At 41.9% G+C, this 24,091-nt stretch overlaps 1 protein-coding gene across 1 annotated transcript; it reads right to left on the bottom strand.

Moving 5' to 3' along the window:
• Positions 1-1,779: 1,779 nt before the first annotated feature.
• foxk1 (forkhead box K1) lies at positions 1,780-24,091 on the bottom strand. The gene is made up of 9 exons (XM_060897084.1): positions 23,139-24,091; positions 14,371-14,568; positions 8,708-8,864; positions 7,136-7,282; positions 6,857-7,050; positions 6,305-6,471; positions 5,977-6,225; positions 5,667-5,885; positions 1,780-5,018 (listed from the first exon to the last, which is right to left on the bottom strand). The coding sequence occupies exons 1-9, from the start codon at positions 23,510-23,512 to the stop codon at positions 4,819-4,821; spliced, it is 1,905 nt and encodes a 634-aa protein (XP_060753067.1). The 5' UTR covers positions 23,513-24,091; the 3' UTR covers positions 1,780-4,818.

Below are 24,091 nucleotides of genomic sequence, written 5' to 3'. Positions count from 1 at the left end.
GTCTATTCTCTTCAGTCCTGTCCATATCCCACTTCTTCTTGGCTAATCTCTTCCTCTGGATACTATCCTGAACTTCCTCATTCCACCACCAAGTCTCCTTATCTTCTTTCCTCCTTCCAGATGACACACCCAGCACCTTTCTCCCTGTCTCCCTGATCACTTCTGCTGTAGTTTCCCAGTCATCCAGCAGCACTACCTGACCACCCAGAGCCTGCCTCATCTTCTGTCTAAATTCCTCACAACATTCCTCCTTTTTCAGCTTCCACCACTTAGTTTTCTTCTCTATCTTTGACCTCTTCCTCTTACAGACCATCAGAGTCATCCTACACACCACCATCCTATGCTGTCTGGCTACACTCTCTCCCACTACCACTTTACAGTCACTAATCTCTTTCAGATTGCCTCTTCTACAAAGGATGTAGTCTACCTGTGTTCTCCTACCTCCACTCTTGTAAGTCACTCTATGTTCCTCCCTCTTCTGAAAATACGTGTTAACCACAGCCATGTCCATCCTCTTAGCAAAGTCTACTACCATCTGTCCTTCAAGGTTCCTTTCCTTAACTCCAAACTTGCCCATCACCTCCTCATCACCTGTGTTCCCCTCACCAACATGTCCATTAAAATCCGCTCCTATCACCACTCTCTCACCCTTGGGAATACTCTCAATCACCTCATCGAATTCACACCAGAATCTCTCTTTCTCCTCTAACTCACAACCTACCTGCGGGGCATAACCACTAACAACATTCAACATCACCCCTTCAATCTCTAACTTCAGACTCATCACCCTGTCTGACACTCTCTTCACCTCCAGAACATTCCTCACAAACTCCTCCTTCAGGACCACACCTACCCCATTTCTCTTACTATCCACACCATAATAAAACAGCTTGAATCCTGCTCCTATACTACGAGCCTTGCTACCCTTCCACTTGGTCTCCTGTACACACAGTATATCCACCTTCCTTCTCTCCATCATATCAGCCAGCTCTCTACCTTTCCCTGTCATAGTACCAACATTCAGAGTCCCTATTCTCAGTCCTACACTCTTACCTTTCCTCTTCTCTCTCTGTCTGTGCACTCTCCTCCCTCCTCTACTCCTTCGACCAACAGTAGCCCAATTTCCACCGGCGCCCTGTAGGTCAACGGCGCCGATGGCACGATGAAATTCTTACTGACAACTCGCATGGTTAGATTTGGCAATGTTTTATGCCGGATGCCCTTCCTGACGCAACCCTCTCTATTTATCCGGGCTTGGGACCGGCACAGAAGTCACTGGACTGTGACCCCCATGGCTAGATTTTTATATATATATATATATATATATATATATATATATATACACACACACACACACACACACACACACACACAAATGATCAATCACAAAAAAGGCATAAGTCTAATGCAAGATCGTGTCTTTGGTATCTTATCTCTTTCTTGTAAGATATATTGAAAGTATTAGGAGAAAAAAAGGATTATTGTCTGTACAGCAGAATGTACAATGCTTGCAACACACAGGCCGAATAAAAATTAATAAAATGCCTCCTTTGTCCAATTCTCACATTTGTCCTGTGTGCTTTATAAGGTGTTGGTTGTGATTAAGTTCTAACCCTAAAACCAGCTCAGAAGCACATGGGTCACTGAACAACGCTGAACGTTTCAGTTCACCTTTAGAGCAATAGTGTTGATTTCCATTAAAAATGAGAGCCATGATTTAATTTCACTTCATAAACTCAAAAACAAACACAGAAAATATCCTTGACAATACTCATGACATGAGTTCTGTGTAAAGCTTTACTTTTAGAATGACATGTGGTAAGAAATCTGTATCAGACATAAAGGCAAGCAAATCCTTCACACACAGTGTTATGTCATTAAGAACAGACTCCGACAATGTTCATGTAACATTAAAAAAAAACAACAAAAAAACAAACAACACAAGAACAGGATGCCTTAGACATCTCAAACCTTTTAATAGGCTGTGGTCACATTTCAGCATTTCCTAGAGCTGTCCACAAGGCAGTAAAGAAAACAGACAAGAGCTGCACATGTGCATAGAGAAATGCCTTATTACATTAAAACTTCTTGCATGTAATCAGATCAAATCTGAAAAGAAAATGAAAAGAAAGACGACGATATACCAGGTATACAAGTTTTTTTTGCATGAGTGAAAAGTTTCTAAAGAAATTGATATATTGGTAGGGATATAAAAAATAGTTCCTTTCAGAAATTATATCCGTTATCTATAGCTTTTTTTTTTCTTTTTCAGTTTAAACAAGAATTCTCGGTGATTTTATAAGAATATACAGAGCAGAGTTTGGTGAAAGTCTGCTGAGACAAAAGCTTTGAACAAACAGCCCTATATGAACACAGTGACTAAAATATAAAACAGTTCATAACACGCTCTGTTAGTAAACTGGGTAAGAAAGCTAATCATGACACTGTCGTAGCCCTGTTACAGCTGCTGTACAATTCAGAAGGAACAAAACGACACGACATCTACTCTTTATTTCTGAGTGAAAAGATCAGATAAATACTACGGAACATGTACGAACGACAGGATGGTTAGAATAACAACGGCATTGCTGTCGAACGTGGACTAACACGATTCAGTAAAGAAAAGTCCTAGCGACTAAGAAGTGAAAAGAAAACGTGCATCAGTTTATTAGACTTAATTCTTAAATTAGAAATGTTTAGTGTATAAACACTTGCATAAGCTAATATGCATAAAACATCCAAAGCACACAAATCAAATACATCAGGATCAGCAGACGAAAAATACTTTAGAGAGATTCACCGATAGAGGCTCGGGAAAAAAAATGCTTCATCCATCAGTGGGTTTAAGGAAAAAACACTCTAAACCTTAACCCAAGTGCTTAATCATTACTGAGAAGTTTAAAAGCCTGAAGGCTCTTAATGCTTGAAGATTCAGAGACTCGTGTGTGTGTGTTTTTTTTTTTTTTACTTGGGTAGATTTACAGCCAGTGAGAAACACTAAAGAAGACATTATAAGTAAAAGAGAGGGGGGAAAATGCATTTATTAATTACATAGATACCTTAAAAAAAAAAAAAAAAAAAAAAGGGAAAGGGAAAAAGCTTCCTGAACACCCCCCACCCCCCAAAATACCCCGTTATATGTTACGCACGTATGGAGAAAACTTCTAGTGATTTCTCGATAAAAATCGATCATTTCAGTATGATATGTGCTGTCAGAAAATAAGTTTTTCAGTTCTTTTGATCACTGCGCGTTAACTAAACTCACGTTGACAGATGGGACAGTGTTCTCGTATCGTTCCAACCCTGAAGAGTGAAAACGCTTCAGTGTTTTAACTTCCAAGCAGCAGGTAGTAGAGTTTGAAGCAGTATCTTTGCTACAGAGCTCAAGGCACTAATGATATGGATAATAATAATAATAATAATAATAATAATAATCATTTGGTCTTTTTGAGTGTTTTCTCAGGTTAAATATTGCGACTTGCTGTTGTTGGTGCTCCTTTATATCTTTTTATAAAGTGGAAACTGACACCACCTTGTTAGGTTAGTGATTGTCAAACACTGCATTTGTACTCGAGTAGTAAAAAATGATCAAGTCTAAGAAAAAATAAAATGATAACCGTGAATAAAATGATAAGAACGTCTGCTTAAAAAAAAAAAAAAAAACATTCATTAGGTGCCTCTCAGCATCGTCCTAAAGTTAGAGGAAGGCGGATAAATGGAGAAGTCTCTGAATAATTCATATTAGTCATTACATTATTACATTCCCAGGTCTTTAGAAATATATATAAAGGAAAATGTTTTTGGTTGTCAGTAGCTCCTCGGTCTAATGAAATAATCCAGCGTTAATAACGTGTGTGTGTGTGGATGAATTATTATTATTATTAAATAATACATATTGTATTAGATAACGTCATCCTTAGCCAAACATTTGATGTAGAAAAACGTACAGAGAATGGCCGGCTGTGTGCGTGTGTGTGCGCGCGCCTTAAGGTTCCTTTTTTTTTTCTTTTTTAAAAACATTAAACACTAAGGAAATTCCGTTCATATTTCCTGGTGTGTTTAGTCAGAGAGAGGCGTGAACAATGAAAAAAGGAACAGAAGCTACATACATTCATAGAGTTTGCAGACGTGTGCTAGACGTTTCTCTTCACAACTTCCGTCTAAATACGCAAGCTGATATCCCACCATAGAAAAATACTTTATAGCAGACTTCAAGGCTGGAGAAAAAAAAAAAAAAAAAGACCTTGAAATGGATGTACGTTTTTATTTTTGTGTGAAAACGTTTCCGTTTTCAATCCAATTCTAACAGAAGGCGTTTCCACCTGGTGATTATAGCGCAGACTCCTAAATAAATCTGAGCTTCCGCTGGAGATGAAAGAAAGCCGACGAGCGTAATGCTTAATACTCGTTTCTGAGAGAGAGGCCATTGCCCCCGTAGAGAAGTAGCTGCTTAGCTATTATTTTATTATTGGTCCCGCCCCAACCTGGTCTGAGTACTGCTTTAGACTGTACCTTGTGAAGAACAAGACGTCAGCATGGTGCCTCGCGTGTGCATTCACATCTCTAATAGCTTTAAGGGACAGTTCGCATCCTCTTTAAGATGCACACTGAATTAAAACCGTCTCAGCATTTGCGTTTTTTTTTAAGGCTTAAAGGATAATTTGTTTAACTCCTACCCGCTCTTATAACGCACACTCGCTCACAGCTCTTTCTCTCTATCACTGAAGATCTTATATAAAAAAAAAAAAATTTAAACTCAATTTCCCCTCAATAACAAATGGCATGTTGTGCTAACACTATTCTCTCTCCCTCTCTCTCTCAGTTACTGCTCTCTGGAGTCATCGCCACGATGACAGGCTGAGGGACCGACATCAGGCCGTCATCATCCTTCTTGGGCCGTTTGGCCTCGGGCTCCTGCAGCCCCGCTTGCTCCATCTCCACGCTGGAGGGTCTGTTGACTAGCACCGGGGGTGAGGTGGAGGCCTGCGCTGCCAGGATCTGAAGAGGGTTGGTGAAAGCTGAGCACAGAAGGAACAAAGAAGGAATAACAATCAGTAAGACTACAGCGGAGCCGGGACGGAGATCATTTTAAGGCCAGTCGCAAAATCCTTTCAGTGCACTGGAACACAAATCGCACAATGCACCAGAAAAAATTTCTTGGGAAACAAACAAACAAACAAATAAATAAATAGACGGACTCTCAGACGAATATAAGCAGCTTGTTATTTCTGTTGCAACTCAAATAATTACTCACATGGGCAACTTTATTAGACTTTCTGTATAGTGTTCGTTTGAGACTAACGACTGGATAATTCTTTCCGCTAGCTTGCTTATGATCCTGGGACATGATGAAAAATACAGTCAGAACGATAAACAGACACGTGCCGGCGGTGACGTTTTATGTACGTAGACATGTCACGAAACAGAGTCATCAGTGTCTCGGCGTGCGGCGAGTCAGGGTCCTCGCCAGGGCCGAGACAACCTCAACAGATAGGGAGCTGACTGAGACGCCCCAGTTATATCCAACAGTGTGAAACAGTAAACTCTGAGAAAAGTTAATTATGGGTTTAAATAAACAGAGAAAACAGCGACTTTATGGTGTTCAGTGAATTCTGTGAACGTTCTCAGAATGTAAATGCAAAAAATGTAAATATCAGAAAAGGTACCGTAAGTGTTGGGTGAGATGGTGGCAGTGGGGAGGGCGTGTTTTCCGTTCTGGGTGATGGTCTGCACCGGGAGCTGGTGCTGCCCCAAAGGTATGGAAGCTGCCTGCAGAAGAGCGTAACTTTGCTGCCCTCTAGAGGCTGAACTCAGGTGGCTCCCCACAGACTGAATGACTCGACTGCCTGCGGGGATGGATGGGGCTACCATCTCGTCCACAGCACCTTCACAGAGAGACAAGAGCTTCAGTGACTAAAAAGGATCCTAACGTTGAGCGGTGAAGAGAAGCACAGTGTGTGTGGAGGGAGGCGGTACCTCTGTGTTCTCCGGAACTTTCCCCGGAGCCAATGTTGGCCAGGACGTATCCGTTGGCGGAGCTGGAGGCGGTGTTGAGAACGCGCACCATGGTGACGGCTGGAGCTTGTTGGAGAACGTGCACGGCCTGACCCGAGGCTTGCTGGGAAGAGAGGATGGACGCGGGCATGTAGGCCATGGGCTTTGCCACCGCCACCGAGGGCTGAGGAGGCACAGCCACGATCACAGGCTGTGTGCTCACCGGAGAGCCTGGAGTTTACACAGAGTCAGGAAAACCATCCACACACAGATTCTTTCAGATTGAACATACAGGATGTTGGAGACTCACCTGGAGCGCTCTGAGAGTATCTGAACTCGGGCACCGATGCCAGCTTGCTGCTAAACTCATGCTCGTGGGAAACAGGTGAACCCTCACGAGACAGACACTCTGGGGTCTGCAGGCCGCTCGAGTGAGGAGACAGCAGGCCTGAGTGAGTGGGTGAGGCTGGGGCACTCCTAAAAAACACCACACACACACACACACACACACACACACACAAACACATATAACAAAGCCAAATCCTACAGTTCTCTGCACAAAACAAAAGTTATACTGCGATAGCAAGCAACAATACACACACACCCCCTCTTCACCAGGTGACTAGCACAGTGTAGATTAAAAACTGCTGCATGAAATGACATCCAAAAAGCCTGAAACAGGTCAAATGGAATAATCAGCTTACACGAACATGACTTACTTCGTTCTGCCAAGCAAATATGAGCAGCAGGAAGAGAGTGGAAAAAAGGAAATGAGAACAAACCAAAGATTTGCTCTCTGACACTGAGACTGTGTGTGTGTGGGTGCTCGTGTGATGTAAAACAGATGTATAACGTCGGTCACCTTGAGGACAGAGGGCCAAAGGGTGTCCGGAAGCAGGACACGCCTCTCTGACGGCGTTTGCGGAAGGACTGCTCCACCAGCTTGGCCTCTGACGAGGGGTCGACACGCCAGAACGAGCCCTTTCCCGGCTCCTCCTGAGAGCGTGGCACTTTGATGAAGTAGCGGTTCAGTGACAGGTTGTGCCGGATGGAGTTCTGCACACAATCGAGTAGGTCAGAGGTGGAGTTTGTGTCAGACAGAGTGAAAGTGGGACAAGCTGATGTGTACGTCTGCACTGACCTGCCAGCCCTTATCCGCAGTCCTGTAGTAGGGGTAATGCTTGGTGATGTGAGCGTAAATGCCGCTTAGCGTCAGCTGTCGCTCTGGAGCTGACGATATGGCCTGAACAATCAGCTGTGCGTACGAGTATGGGGGCTTGGACTCGTCCTGCGACAGAACACACAACAGTTCGATCAAAGAAATTCAGAAGGTCATCAGATTTATAAACTGGTCCAGCAGTGACTTTATTTCCAAAGTCTCTACTCTTTACTGGAAACCGTTCCCACTTGTTCCCTCTGACTCTCTTGCCCCTTTTCCACCAAAAAGAACCGGGTGCTGGTTCAGAGCTAGTGCTGGTGCTGGTTCAAAGTTGGTTCCACTGGTGAACCTTCTAAGAACCGGTTTGTCTTTCCATCGGCTAGAGAGCCGTCACAGAGCCGAATCTGACGTCACTGTATACGTGTCACGTGTCCCAGCAACGTTAGCACAGCAGCGGCAAACACAAACACAACAACAATGGTGGATGTTGCTTTACTGTTAATACTCATAGCTTTGTGAACCTACATTAGCATCCAAACTCGGTGAATCCAACGTGTACGTGCAGCTCCATGTAATTTGTATAAACGGAGGTTGTAATCGAGAAAGTACATAACGTTATTTTATTATTAACACAGAAAAAAGTTAGCCTTAGCATGTAGCTACCTACTATCATGTGTGCTGATAATGTATCATATCGCGGTAAAGTAAAAGTGTATTAAACATTAGTATACTTAAGGTACATTATCAAATGCGCTAACAGTAGCCCCGCCCACAGCCACACCCACAGCCCCTGACACAAGCGGTTCTTAAGTCTTGACCAGCAACGTTTTGGTGCTACTTAAGAACCACTTTTCCTGGTTCAGAGCCGGTGCTTTGGCTGTCGAAACAGAAAGAACTGGTTCTAAATTAGGCTCCGAACCAGCACTCAAACTGCCTCGGTGGAAAAGGGGCATCTGTCCGCCGCTTCCCTCTGGACTTATTTACCAAGACGAACTTTAACGCTGTCTATTTCCCCACCTACAGGAAGTAAAAGCCACCAAAAACGGCTGGTGACCTTGGGGCCGTCTCATTAAAAAACTCTTCCTTCTTTTTGTAAGTGACTGTAACTTGAACACTCAAGTTCCTCGTGTCTACTTTTAAATTCATTCATAGAAGTCCTGGCTTTTAATATGCACGATAATCGAGCTATCGCTAACGTTAGCTGTCTAGCATGTTGCTAACTCTACTTCCCGTCATCAACTGATGTTCACTTTGAGTAGAACAAACCAAAGGCCTGGGACTGTAAATTTGCAGTTAATATCATTTTTAAACTGTGTTTGGACGGATGCAAACAGAATACAGCTAGTCGTGAATTATCGTCATAACTGACCGATCCTACTCAGGAGTCTTAAAGAATAGTGATGAGTATGGGTTAGTATACTGTAATGGGTTAATAATTGAATAAATTACAATACATTTACCTAATGCAATCTAATAGTAAGTTTCCCCTCTAGATCTCCTCACATCTCTCTCTTTATTCCAGTGATGTCCGATGGTAATTAAATGATTACTGACCTTGGGGCTGTCTCTGTCAGACACCTCTGTGCGATGCTCTGATACAGCTTTGGCCGCATACTCAGCTGCTAACTGCAGGTCAGAGGTTATGTTGCGTCCATAGCGGTAGCCAGAGGAGCCTGCGCCCCGAGGACTCACCGGACACGAGTTAGGCACACTGAAAGACAATAAATAATGATAATAATAATAAAAATACAGTCAGCGTAGCATGTAACATGAATGGACCAGATTTACTAAAATGATCAAGTTCCAGAAAAGCTGCAGCTAATTTAAACCACGACACAGAGACACATCATTAACGAACTCGGTGCCGATAAGAAAATAAAAAGAAATGAACTGAACAACAAAGACCGTCGGACATGTTGACGTGAACAGGAATTTTCCAGTCTTTAACTGTCCAGGTTCTGTGTTCAATGTCACCTCAGAACCTGATGATATGGTCACATTTAGTTTTTTTGGTACTTTCCACAGGTTTCAGTTACTTCTGAATTATTCTAGTGTGTGTTCCGTGTGTAAATATGAACAGACTCATAAAAAACAAACAAAAAACAAACAACAAATGGTATTCATTTATTCATTCTTTTATTTATTTATAAAATAAAATTTTATTTATTTATAAAATATTTTTGAAATACAAAATCAAAAACACGTGAAATTTGAAGTGAATGTGTGCACTGGATGAATAACAAAAAAAAAAGTGTCTTTTTGTGTAATATGTACACAAAACACTTTTTCCTTTCACTGCACACACACTCAGACACACACAAGGAAAATACTTGTGAGCTAATCGTTCCTCTCAGCTTTACGCAATACACAAATCGTCCAGCAGATGGCTCTGGACCTTCCTGAAAGGTTTGCTGTAAACAAACATGGTTTCCTGGAACGACATTCTCTGAGTGCTTGTGATTTTCATTTCTGGAGTACAGCGGAGTTCGCACACACACCCTAAGCAGATCCTACCATCAGGCTGTCATTTACTGTCAATAGTTTAGCGATTGTGTGATAATACAGTCGTAATCAGACCCGGTGTTCGGCAGCGGTGCCTCAGAGGAATACGCAGAGCCGAGCTATTGCTACAGCCGGGGACGCTGCGTAGAGCCGGGCCTTTCCTCTGTGCTGTCAGGGAAGGCACATCATCCCCGATCTGTATGACAGATTCTGTTACGTTGCTGTTATATTAGACACCAGGACATGCACCCCCACACACACGTGCTATTTTTACTGCTGCCGTATGTCCTGAGCGTAGCAGGCTGGCGGAAGGAGCAGAGCAGGGTCAGAGTTGTTGTTCTGCTGCCTTGATGTGGGTGGAGAGCTGAGACCTCGCTAGGGAAGAAAGCCTTTGTTTGGTGAAGAAGGCACAGCCAACATAAGGGGTTGAAGTCCAGGCTTGAAGAAGTCCATTCATAAACAACCGGACTTCATAACAAAAGCATTCTGGGTAAAATAAATAAATAAAATAAATAAACAAACAAACCCCACACAGGCTTGAGCATTTATATTACCAACAGCTATCTTGTTAAAAATAACACATTAATCCGTAAGCTAGTAAAATAATGGCACCTCGTAATTAAAAGATTTTATCTGTTCAGCAATTGAGGGGTGACAGGTAGAACTAGCCAAGCAGGGCTAGCCGGAACTTCTGTGGTGCCAAGCACAAGAGCACCAGCGACGATTCCAGGTAAAACAGAAGGAATGTTATGAGTAAGAAAGGCTGGGGCTGATTTCTTCTTAGCCCAGATTGTAGAGTCGTATAGCCGATCAGTTCCAGTCCAGAACACGAGGACATCCATCACAAGTCCAGTAATCAGGTTATTACACATGTCTCACTGGTAGGAGTTTAAATGAAGAATCCTGTGCTTGGGATTTTACAAATTCATGTCATTTTCCTCAAAAGAAAGCACCCAAAAGGAAATCTCTATGAAATCCTGCAGGAAATGATGATCATCATTTTTCTGAAAATGTCACTGGAGCAGAAACTAAAAGTGGAAGGATTGTGCAGTCGTGTGCAATCGAGATCGAAATGACACAAAGTGATAGAAGGTTAGGGTTTGCTGTGAATGAAAGGGTTACAACTTTTCTGTTGGTCATATTTGGTATGTAGAAGAAACACAACATGAGCCCAGTCACAGAAAATGCACTGGAAATTTCATAGCTAAAAAAAACAATGAAAAAAAACAAAAAACAAAAAAACACTTTTACACATCTGTTGCATTAACTTGATTGGTTAAGCTCAACGTTTCAAGAGTGACTATATTTCCAATAACTATATTGGGACATTTTACTGAGTCAATCATCGTGTGGATCGCCGTGTGGATCATCGTGTGGATAGCCGTGTGGATCGCCGTGTGGATCGCCGTGTGGATCATCGTGTGGATCGCCGTGTGGATCGCCGTGTGGATCGCCGTGTGGATCATCGTGTGGATCGCCGTGTGGATCGCCGTGTGGATCGCCGTGTGGATCGCCGTGTGGATCATCATGTGGATCATCGTGTGGATCGTCGTGTGGATTAACGTGTGGATTGCCATGTGGATCACCGTGTGGAACAACGTGTGGATCGCCATGTGGATCGCCGATCAATTTTCGATTAAACATGTTTTGTACTCCATTTATTAACATATTAGTTTAAGTGTATTAATATTGTCATTCATGTTACAGCTGGGACTATTTCTGAGCTGTGTGGTTTCACGAAAACATTTCACACCTTCTGACCAGATCAGATTTGAGAATTCAGCCATGTTGTGGTTAAATAAATAAATAAATAATCATTAAATTCTATGAAAGACACAAATCTTTACCCAAAAAATTAGAACACCGGCTCTCTCAACAGCGGCGTCAAGCTTATAACAAACTGAATGATGCTGCAGGGAGACGATTATGGGATTATAGAGAGTAAGAAGTTGTTTAACACCTTGCTCAGGATTCCAAAAGGTTATCTTAAGTAATGATTTACAGGCGAAAACTCTTTAATGGCTTAATGATTAACTCGTTGAGCAGAACTAAATCACGCTCCTGAAAAAAAAAAAAATGGTCCTCTTTTCCAGAAACCATAATCTACCATCAACTACCAAAACAACACACAACACAGGAGAAAAATGATTCAGATTTGAGTGTGGGAAAAAAAAAAATCCCTCATAATTCTGATGCTACTTCGACCCCTTCCAAATGTGCAGAAATCCAAACTTTGTGTACAAAGTCAACTGTTTAACCTAACAGACAGACAGTGAGTGTAAGACTGTATCTCATCTGCACTACTATCTGTGGAAATCTCTAATCCTCTACTGGCTCAAGTGCTGCAGAAAACAGGAGACTAACAAAAAACCCACATGCTCAGCAGTGGAAAACTTGTCAGACTGGCTGAAGAGAAAAAAAAACAAAAAAAAACAACAACTTTGCTGTAGTTAGAGGAGGGTGGACGAGAAATCAGGAAGCACAGTGAGCATGCACGCTGTTTGTTTTGGGTGTAGGGGCTGACTGACCGAGAAAGGGAGGATGGGGGCAGGCTAGTAGGAGCCCTCGGAAAAAGGAAACTATCCTTCGCTGAAAGAAAAAACCCCACAACATTTGGTTTTCCACCAATCAGAGTGCTCAGAGCTCTGCACATGCCATATATGGCACATGTGCGCGTACACGCGTATACACACACTCAGAGGGGGGAGAGTGAGAGAGAGCGAGAACGACAGCGAGAGCAGAGTCACAGTCACACTCGATGCAGAGGTGCAGAGGGGCCACAGGGGGCAGATTTCCCTTCTGCATGATCAGGCTGAATGAAACACTGGGAATGTGTTTGGAGAAACCAAAATACATTCCCTGCTGAGCAAGTGAAGCCTAACAACTAGGAAAAAAACAGCACTTTAAGTCAGACTCTCAGTCAGACTTGTTTTGGCTTAAAGGAACAAATCCAAAGTGACACTCAAATATCTTTTTATATAAATAAATCAAACCGTTTCACTATCGTTAGGAAATATTACGAACCCTCTGATTCTTCACTGTGGAATCATTTCACCAGTTGATACTGTACTGATGTACAGCAGTCTGATCAGAAACACACAGCTTTGCTGAGCTTTCTGACTGGAACAGAATCCTTCACGTGGTGAGATTATTTTATATTACCCCACCTATCTTACATTTCTAAGCTGATATTCTTTACAGAAAACATTATGGCTTCACACAAAAAGTGTTAATTTTTACACAATCGCTTTTATCATCTACAGTATACTGAAAAACATCAAAACACTTGTACAACAGTTAATTCCAGGATTCTAATCTGATTGGTCGAGCTGCATTCCAAGAGTAACTATATTTCCACACACCATGCTCACCACGTTTCACTTTGTGGATCGCTGAGTGGATTGCCAAGTGAGTCACTGAATGGATCAACATGTGGCTCACTGAGCAGATCACTTTATGGATCGTTGTGCAGATCACTGCATGGATCTTTGTGCAGATCACCAAGCAAATCACTGAGTGGACCACAGAGCAGATCATTGTGTGGATTACCAAGCAGATCGCTATGGTGGATCACTGAGCAGATCGCTATGTGGATCTATAAGCTGATCGCTTTGTGCTTCACTAAGTGGATCACCATGCAGATAGGCATGTTGATCACTCTGCAGATCACCAAGTGGATCACTGAGCAGATCGCTGAGCAGATCGCTATGTGGATCAATAAGCTGATCGCTTTGTGGTTCACTAAGTGGATCACCATGCAAATAGGCATGTTGATCACTCTGCAGATCACCAAGTGGATCAATAAGCTGATCGCTTTGCGGTTCACTAAGTGGATCACCATGCAAATAGGCATGTTGATCACTCTGCAGATCACCAAGCAAATAGGCATGTTGATCACTCTGCAGATCACCAAATGGATCACTGAGTGGATCACTGAGCAGATCGCTGTGTAGTTCACTGAGCAGATCACTGAGTGGCTCTTCTATGTTCGCCATGTAAAATTCCATTTCCTCATCTGACACGGTTACCACATAATCAGCAAGCAACACTTTTCAGGATTGTCATTTTTGGCTTAAGCTCATCAGTGGAAGATGAAAATGAAGAAGGGAAAACAATTTAAACACAAGCACCTTTAATGTGAATGATTAATGTGAGCTAGCTGCGTTGGGAGATCTTTAGGATCTTTTGCCAGCATAAATAGATCCCCAATAATCCTAATCACCGGAGAAGAGTCATACCTAAGACATGTAGCATTCTGCTGAATAAACTGCCCATATTTTTGTGAGTTACACTTTGGACATCTATACAGAGTGCAAACGCTGTTCAGTGTTTTGATGAATTGATAATATGGATAAAATTGTGAGGAACATTACACTTATCTAGAAGGTTTTTAGACATATACCGAACTGACTGCATTCACAATATATTATTTTCCGAAAGAGAGGCAAGGCGAGACTAGAAAGTCACCTAAACAAAAACATTTCCAAGTTGCTTTGGTAAATCTCTGGTCATTTTTGGTTGTTTTTCTAAAATTTTCCAGAGCCAGTCCTCCATTTTAAATCTATGTTCATACAGCTCTGTTTCCATGCGGTGTAAGGTCTTGGCTTAGCCGCTGCTTTAGGAAAACATTAAGAGATCAGAGGTTTATTATGAATGCTGAGTTAAGCAGTACACATGTTAACCTCTTGCTGGTTAATGTTCCAGCTATGCCATACCTGATGGTTCCTGTGGGTGAAGGTAGGGGACTCATCATGCTTCTGAAGTCATTTTCAGGAATGGTGATTTTCAGAGGCGAGATCTGTGGGTACAAAGGTCTCACTGGGGACATGGGCGCCTCCTCCTTCAGCGCCACTTTGTGGTACAATGCCGTAAACTGAATCTTTATCACAGTGCTGGGAAAACGAAACGTGCACCTGGTGGGACAAAACAAAGAAAAGCAAAGTTTAAAATCAAACAAAAAGAGCATGTATACATAGATTTAATTTACTGGTTGCAAAAACACATGAGGTACCAAAACTACATGCTACTGGCTGATGAGCTGTAAAAAATTATACAAGAAATTGACAGGAGCTAAAAAGTTCCCCACTTTATTTTTATGGATTAATATTAAAAGACGGAAAATAAACAAACATTTACAAATGTCGTATCTGTAGAAGATCCTTACGCCATGGCGTCCTGTCAGTGATGTTAAAGTATGCTAATTGGGGGTGGAACACGTATTGACCGGACATGTAGATAATCTTATAGAAACTAGGGCTGGGCGATAAATTGATTTAATCGATTACCTCAAATGTGTAGTTTACATCGATTTGTTTGAATGAAAATCCGCTGACGCTCCCCTCTGGGCTCCAGTAGTTCCGAATGGGCTCAGCCCTCCCCCTGCATGTTTGCCATAGAGATACACAAACAACATGGCAGCGAGCAGGGAAGAACTCGTTCCCAAGAAAGGCACATTGTCATCTGTCATATGGAATTGGTTCGGTTTTGCGGCGTCAGTGAGTTCCTGTTATACGCATCAACAAACATTATACTCTATGTTGTGTATTGCGACTTAAGTAAAGTTGGCGCATATTCACAGATTCGAGTTTCCCAAGTCAATAACTCCTGAGCTAAACGCTCTTTTTACACAAATAACACCGCTTTTTTACAATAGTAATGTAGAGAGGCAGCTACAACCCAATTTTCCTCAATATCAGCTTTCCTCCGCGTTGGACAAAATACACAAGTCTCTATGTGCGAACACCTAAGAGACAGATGCCAAGGGACCGTCTGCAAAGTGCAAAACCCGAAAAGCAAATACTTTAAAAACAATAACTTCACTGTAATACACTGTACTTTTTTTTATATGAAAAATCATAAAACTTATACAAAAAGACATTTCCCCCAAATAAGTGTTGTAGTATAACTATCAGGACATCAGTGGTGTGTGAGCTGAATTTGGTGACAGTACAGTGTATTACAGTGAAGTTATTGACTGTTTTTATAGTATTCGTTTTTCGGGTTTTGCACTTTGCAGACGGTCCCTTGGAATCTGTCTCAGGTGTGTATATATATATATAATAAAAACATACAGGAAAAATCGATTTAAATCGTAAATCGATTTTTTGGTGAAAAAAAAAGGGGATTTTTATTTTAGGCCATATCGCCCAGCCCTAATAGAAACTAGAAAAATAGTGTTTCTACTAGAGAGAAAGTAAAGGCGTAGAAGTGAAGACATCAATATCTTCCTAGCAGATCCCCTAAAGCATGGAGCTGCCTAATGTTAGCTAGTTAAATTCCTAAGAATGTAAGCTAGCCTTCACGATTTAGCATGTGGTAAAAATGGAGCGTGTTAATGAAGAAACTGCATTCTGACCCCCAACATGACATTTTAGAAAACTAAATCTGACTCACTGTTAAACCTTTAAACTATATTGTTTTGTAAGGGTGTGTTCACACCTGTGTTTTCTCGCTTTCGGTTTGTTTTGACAAATATGAACACAGGTCAGACGGACCAACGAACTAACCTGTATAGCAATGTATGATGGGAACTGAGTTACGTAGTGTGTTGTTATGTAGTCAAGCTATTGGTGCGCAACATGAATCGTGCGATAACGTGGATCTTTTGCGGCAGTTCAAAAACAAAGAACGATTATTACAAAATGGTGAACTGAAGCAATGTTTTCCAACGAAAACCGTCTTGATGAAACAGAATATAAACAGATGCACACTGACCAAACATTTTACTCTCATGTGACCCAAAAAGTACATTTTGGTTCGAAATGTAGCTGCACAAAACAAGGAAAGAAAGCAAGACTGTAACAATAAAAATCCCCACAGATCTACAAGTCTGAATACTCTTAGAGTCTGATCTAACATCCAAAACCTTCTTTTAACGTTGGGCCAGTCCTACATAGTAATATTTGTGTGGAATAACAGCTTCAAAACACATACACTTTTTGGTTGTTATTGAGTAAGTGCACCATTAATCAGGGTACTAGATCAATTACGTCAGTTTTGTTTTTGCCTAAATAAACCGCATGGTGTCAGATTGTTAAATAAACTCAACTGCAGTCATCATCTGTTGGACACTGGACAGAGCGTTACTGCTTGTTAGCGCTTTGGAGCCCAGACATACACGTGTAGCAACAGAATTATAATATACAGTTTGACAATCTACACTAGTTCCTCTGCTCAGAAACCAGCTCCGTTTCGGATCAGCGGGGGTTCTTCAGAAGCTTCCAGTATTTTTGTTTATAAAACTGAGTGAAAATTGTAAGGTTTATGAAGTAACAATTCACCACTTAATAAAAACACCACGGACATGTCTGCTGTGTTACCGAGAAAAAATCATCCGGGAAAACTGAAATCACTACAGACGTCTGATTTAGATGCAGGATGGGATAAGTGCCTTGTGGTATTTTTTGTTGAGGATTTCCCCTTCGATGCAGTCCGTCGGTCCAAAACACAGCTTGTATGTTTTTAAGTGTTTACCGGTTCATAGTTACCAGTCTTGCACTGCACAATCCACACGTCTAAACGCCATACTACTTAAGTAAGTGAAAAAGAGACTGAAAGTATACACAAATCAAATACAACCCAAAGATACTGCTAATATACTTGACACGTGTAATCTTGTGCAGAGAGATAAAGGGTTTTATCAGAAGGTGATTACTCGAGATAGCTGCTGTTGTGTTTTCGTCCCACAATGAAGGAACTGCGGTACTTCTGATCCGTCTTTCGTTTGAATTCGGTCTTCGATCGTTCGTTTTTTTTCTTCTAACATGTATATTAACCACCCGCTTTATTAGAAACACCTGCATATCTGCTCTTTCATGCAATTAGAATGAAACTAGTCATCAACTGGCACAAAATAGCACAATATAAGAAACCAGGAGCTGCGTCCCAAACGATGTATTACACGTTACAAAATTACACTATACACGGCACGCTCTCGCATCTAGAGTGTGAATGTTTAAAACACACTTGTAAGACGTTTCGTCCAATAGCCCCATTTTTCTCATCCGGTGTCAGCGCCTTGTAGCTCCTCCCCTTTTCCACTACGTAAGGAAAACTACGAGCATTGAGTGCAGGAAGTGTCCGACTTCCACACACTTTTTTGTTGTTGTTATTGAGTAAGTGCATCATTAATCAATGTACTCGAAGTGCACTTCTTCTTGTTCTTGGAACACATCATTCACACTATTTATACACAACATCAGAAAGCACAAGTATGAGATTTGGGACACAGCAATTCAAGAGCTTGAGTTAATATTCACATCAAACATCAAAATAAGGGCAAATCTTTGAGATTAATGTAAGACAGTCTGGTTTAAGAATTTCACTAAAATCATTAGATTTATTGAATTGTACACTGGTTCTGAGTGAATCGATGGGGTTTTATTAGACCAATTTGTTTTCAGGCACCTAATGTGATTTACAATCCACCTCTGTGAGGTCCCTTTAGATCAGGATCGAACCCAGGACCCTGGACTCATGAGGCGGCAGCGTAACACACAGGTCCCATGTGCTCACCAGATTATCGAATAATTATAGTTTTCCAGTCAGTGGCAACATCTTTACAAAAAATAAATAAATAAATAAATAATAATAATAATTTTTTACTAAAAAAAGTTTTGAAAAGCATCTAATTTAAAAAAAAAAAACAAAAAAAAACAAAGATATTAACATTACCGCTCAGGATTTCCAGCGTTTAGTAATTCTTGCATTTTTCAGACATGCAATAAAATGACCAATTCTTGTTTTGCTTTCAATTAGTTAGCAAACCTGTGCATAGCGATGTAGATCTTAGATCTTAGTGCATCTTGGTGCATCTTTAGGCAATACCATATCATTGCCATGTCAACATGGTAGCTACAAGCTGTCCCACATGGTGTGTTACCTTTACACCACTTGGCAGACACACGTTTCCAGAGTGACTTTCAATTTGCTCAGTTGTATAAAATTAGATTAAATTTTGAGTTACGGGCCTTGCTCATTAACCCAGCAGTAGCAGCTTGGTGGACCTGGGATTTGAACTTGCAGTCTTCCAATCGGTAGCCCTACACCTTAACCACTAAGCTACCACTTCTTTAAAATCCCACGCTGGTCAGTCTGGACAACTTATTCCTCTATATATTTTTTAAATTGTAGAATTTTCATACTGCACAAACATCCAGTGAAAAGCAGCTGTACACCTGACAAATTTTTGCATGGTAATTCATATAACCGCTCTTGACAACCGTGGTTTCGAGCAGAAAAGCATCTCAGAACAAACAAAACTGAATTGTGAATGTGAATTTGTTTGTTTTTTCCACAACAACCACAACACGAACCCGGACACCGTGTTGGCATGATCCCCCCCATAAATATGCTTGAAGAACATTAAAGGTCGTTGTTTGAGAAATGCTTCAGAAAACAGAGTCAGGCTGACAAACAAAACAAAAACAAAACGTGTAGCCAATGAGCAGAAAGGGGCGCGTCTTGTCAATATGGCCGGAGAGAGTGTTCAGTGCGCATGTGTGACATTAGCAGAAAGCGGTTTTAACATTGACATGGAGAATAAAAACAAAGAAAGAAAGAGAAGAAAGGCTTACGATAAGGCAAGAAGTAGGACCCGTGTTAATATAGGATCAGCTTTCCAGCGCTGGAGAGAATTGAAGGAGCAGGAAGTTGGCCACATATTCACAGACTGGAGTTTCCCGAGTCAATAACTCCTGAGTTAAACGCTGTTACTACACAAATAACACCTCTTTTCTCTCGTAGTAATGTAGAGACGCAGCTACAACTGCGTTTTGTGTAGTAACAGCGTTTAGCTCAGGAGTTATTGACTCGGGAAACTCCAATCTGTGAATATGTGACCAACTTTACTTAAGACGCCGAGGCGCTTTTTTCCTTCTCGATAGATGAGTAACGTTGGTTTTGTTTTGTTACACAGAACTAATATATGCCTTTGTCCTTTACATGATTATGCTTGTGTGTCATTTTTGCTTGTTTGTTTATCTGCAACCGTATTGTTCTTCCCTTCAGCTATGATAGACACATTTCTTTCCATTAGTTGCCTGGGTTACGTATGTATGTGTGGGCGGAGCTTTCAATACAGGGGTGGGACCCATTTGGGTTAGAGGCGTGTTTGTTTTGGTGATTTCAAATGTCAACATTGGCTTTCAAACAACGGAGACCCCACCTTTAACAGAAGCTCTTGACCCTTTTATGTGCTTAGGTACAAGTCTGGAGGAATGTGCAGATGTTGATAACCTGAACCGTAGGTGTGTATCTCCTTTAACAAGTCTCAAATAAATACCTATTGCACCTTTAAATGAATCTGAACTTCTAAGCCAAAACTTACAGCACTGTTCATAAACAGCCTTTAGCCTGTTTCTCTGTAGAAAACTGCACAAATGCTGAAATTCTGAGAAAACGATTCTATACTCCTGAGGTTTTCTGCACCCATGGTACCAAGTTCTTGAGAATTGAACCTGCTTTTGCAATTTTGATCGTCGGAGCCAAAAAGCCACAGATCAGTGCAGTTCTGAAGGAATAAAAATCAAGCTCAAAAGTACTCCATTTTCTACAGCAGTGTACACACACTAGTTGTTTTGAAAGGCAAGTCTGGCACACACCCAACTCTGGTAATGTTTGTTAGCCTGGGTTTTCATAGGTGTCTGCTGGAATAGCCATTGAGAGCTCCATGACAACAAGCTTCATGGCTCAGTTCTGTGTACTGATAAGAGCCGAGGAAAACACAGAGAGCTACTGAAAGCTTCTGTAAGATAAACAGGATCAAATAAAAACGAACAGATCCGCTATGACACAAAAACTGAGGGGTGAAGCGAATAATATTGATTACAGTGAAACCTGACGAGGGGAGGGATGTGTTAGCGAACAGTTCTTGAAGTTGGTGAGCTTGAAGCAGGACAAATGGGCAGGCGTAAAAACCTGAAGTCAAATCATGATGGTGAGACGACTGGGTCAGAGAAGGGATGTTCTGGGATGTTACTAGGACACAGTGGTTAGTACCTACCAAAAGAGCTTATCGACAAACGGTTAAGCCGCTAACCCGTCCGGTACCGATCCCACAGAAGAGCACCACTGTAGCAAAAACTGCTCAATAGGTTAACAGTGTCTCTGATATAAAGTCACCGGATCACCTCGAGGCTGCGTTTTGGTGGCACAACATGGACCTACGCGACACCGAGCTCTTAGACATTTTACTGTTATGTCTGACATGTAAAAAAATTCTGTTTAATTCATGATGCTTGTGTCAGAATGTGTTTGTTGGTATACATTAAATTCCCTGTACTTTACTATAGGACTGAATTATACTGATCATAACATTAGGGAGCTTCCTATAGTTCCTCAAAGACAACAGTGTTAAACAATATTAAAATGTAAAATAAAACATTCTAATAAAATCTGTACATACATAAAAATGCTACAGAGCCATAACAAAGATCAGTGCAAATGATTCAGTAGTACGAAGGTTCAGGAAATCATAAACGGTCTCCGGGCAGGTTACCACGGAAGTCCTAAGAGGCCAGGCATTTGTCCGTTATTTATTTTTTGATCTCAGCATAAGAACATGTTCTAGAGGCAGCAAAAGCGCAGTAACGCAGCATCGTGGAGGATGGCATTCGTTTACTTCTTTCGGTTACTTTTGATCGGGGACTCAAACTGAAACAGTGCTCTGTTTGTCAGTGACTGACATCATAGTCATAAGTGCCTGACACTTAAGGAGGCTGTGAGGTCTGCATCTTTATTGTTGAAGACAATATAGTGATAAAGTGACCCTGAACATGTAGTCAGTTTCAGGAGGTAGCAGTCACTCGAAAAGAGTTGCAGGATGACCTGAAAGCCGCAGATGCAACAAATACTCTGAACTGCACTACAATCATCTGCATTTCAAGAAACATGCATGTCTACAATAATTCAGAGAAATCAGACCTCTTTCGGAGTCATATACTCTGTATACTTATATATACTCTGGCCAAACTAAACCTAAACTACTCAGCAATAATTCCCCTAATCATGTTTGATGAAATGAGGGTTGTGATAATGATCCTAAGAACAACATGCATTACAATATGGAGCTGTTTATTTAATTATTGGAGAATTAAATGCCGAGGTGAGAAAACGTAAATGAAGCAATGCAACAGAATATATTAGAGCAGAGATTAATCTCTCCAGCCAAAAAAAAAAAAATCAGCAGAGAAGGTAGACAGATCAAAAAGACAACCATCCCAAACCTGCAGCTGTAATAACTCTCCTGACTTGAATCTTTTTGCAAATGCATGAACTGTTATATATTTAACACAAGAAAAAAAGTGGGAGCAAACTTAGTGTAACACAACACAGATTAGAGATTAGCCATCTGTTTTGTGAACATTCTCTGTCTTATATGTAGCTTATAGGATTTATCTTTTTAACGTTACTTGAAATGGCCATCACTACAATTACGATCCTGGTTCTGACCCCAAACAGATCCAATAACCACGGACAGGCTTTGTGGACATTTGAAGATTAATTTGCATTATATAAAAGGATTTTGTTTGCAACTCCTAAAACTCTGAGCTGAAACAACACACGCATGACGTGTGCAAGTTGTTGTTGGCATGGGGTTCACTTTTTTTTTTTAAATAGATGTGGCGGTTGGGCCATGTATGTGTGTGTGTGTGTGTGTGTGTGTGTGTGTGTGTGTGTGTGTGTGTATATGTATGTGTGTGTGTGTGTGTATGAGTGTGTATGTATGAGTGTGTATGTATATGTGTGTGTATGTATGTATGTATGTATGTATGTATGTATGTGTGTGTGTGTATGTGTGTATGTGTGTGTGAGGTGGAGCTCTATTCCCAGCCAATCAAAGCAACACACACACCCCTCACAGTGCTGTTGTCAAAGTACAACCACTTACACATCTCTGTTTTAACTTCTTGGGCCATGTCGACCTTTACAGGACGAATGTTTACAATCCAACAGCTTCTCTACCATAATGTAACACCGCCCTAGTTAAGGATACGAGTTATTAATCCGATTCATTCCCTGCTTAAGTGGCTTTTCTAGCTGGGTTACACCTAGGCATTAGGGGGCAACTGCTAGGCCTCAACTGCACTGAACATTGTGTGTGGAGAGAATCCTACAGTCACTTTGCTCTTCACATGCTGTATAATAATAATAATAATAATAATAATAATAATAATAATAATAATAATACCCTAAGTGGAGGATAATAAAACCACTAGCTGTCTTGTCCTGACCTGAATGCTACTCAACACAGCTAGGGTTTGTGTTTACAGTGCACTGAACACAATGATCCCTGTTGGTGAAGCTGATGAACACAACATGGCTGTGCTGTGGAGATAAACACACTTCTATTGCGCAAGAAGTAAAGTTACGTTCAGCTTTAGCTTCCTTCACCGACCCATTACTACTGCGCTCGTGCAGGGACGAGCAGAACGTAGCAGCAGCTGCATGAGGATGAGGAGGATGAAGGCGAGTGCACACTTACTCTCTGGGTAACTGGATCGGCGGCGCGCCTCTCCTTTGGAACACGCCGTCCACGAACACGCCGTTCTTCCCGAGGCAGCGCAAATAGAAGTCGGGCTCTTCGAAGGTAATCTGCAGGTGGCGCCGCGAGATGAAGCTCGAGTGGCCCATGTTGACGTCCACGGAGCCGTGCGACGAGTTGCGACCCACCGTGACGGAACGCTGGCGCATAACGAACTCGAAGTCGCGGCCGTGGAGACGCGCGAGGGCCTGCGCCGGGGGAGAGAGCGCGTGTGTCGGCGGCGGCACGGGACTCGCACCGCGCACCGGGCTGCACGGGGCGGACTTCAGAGCAAGCAGTGCTCGAGCTCCGGTATCATCCGCGTAATCAGCCATGCTTTTCTCTTTCTCTCTCTCTATATATATATATATATTTTATATATAAGTGCAAGAAGTTGAACAGGAACTTGCTGAAATGGCTGAGCGTCAGGGCAGCGCCTCGCTCTGCTGCTGCTGCTGGTAGTCACAACATGGGAGACGAGTGACACACAAGACCCGGCCTGGATTACCGGGACTCGCACATCCGTGCCGTGTACACTGCACTCCGACCTAAACACTAAACACGCATTGTGCATTCACGTGTCTGTTTTTATCTCGGATGTTTTCTACCTGTACAAACTCGCCAAGCAGCTCAGGAGAAACGATGCGTCGTTTTAATCCTGTGGAAACGTTCTGAAAGGCGACTTTTGTGCAGCGCGTAAAGGGTTAACGACGGCGCAGTTCCTGGAACCGGACGACACGTGCGTTACATGTGGCAGTGAAAAGGAGATGAAACACACGGTGGATTTTCATACTGCGAACGCCGTCGTGGCTGCAGCACGGACACGTTTGTTATCGGACACTTTTCGCGTGGAATTAACAGGTGTTTCGTCACACAGCTCCACTTGTGGTGTGTGTGTGTGGAGGTGACGTCAG

This window comes from Tachysurus vachellii, chromosome 21, assembly GCF_030014155.1.
Source record: "Tachysurus vachellii isolate PV-2020 chromosome 21, HZAU_Pvac_v1, whole genome shotgun sequence".
Classification (NCBI taxonomy): Eukaryota; Metazoa; Chordata; class Actinopteri; order Siluriformes; family Bagridae; genus Tachysurus; species Tachysurus vachellii.
This window is presented reverse-complemented; position numbering and strand designations above follow the sequence as displayed.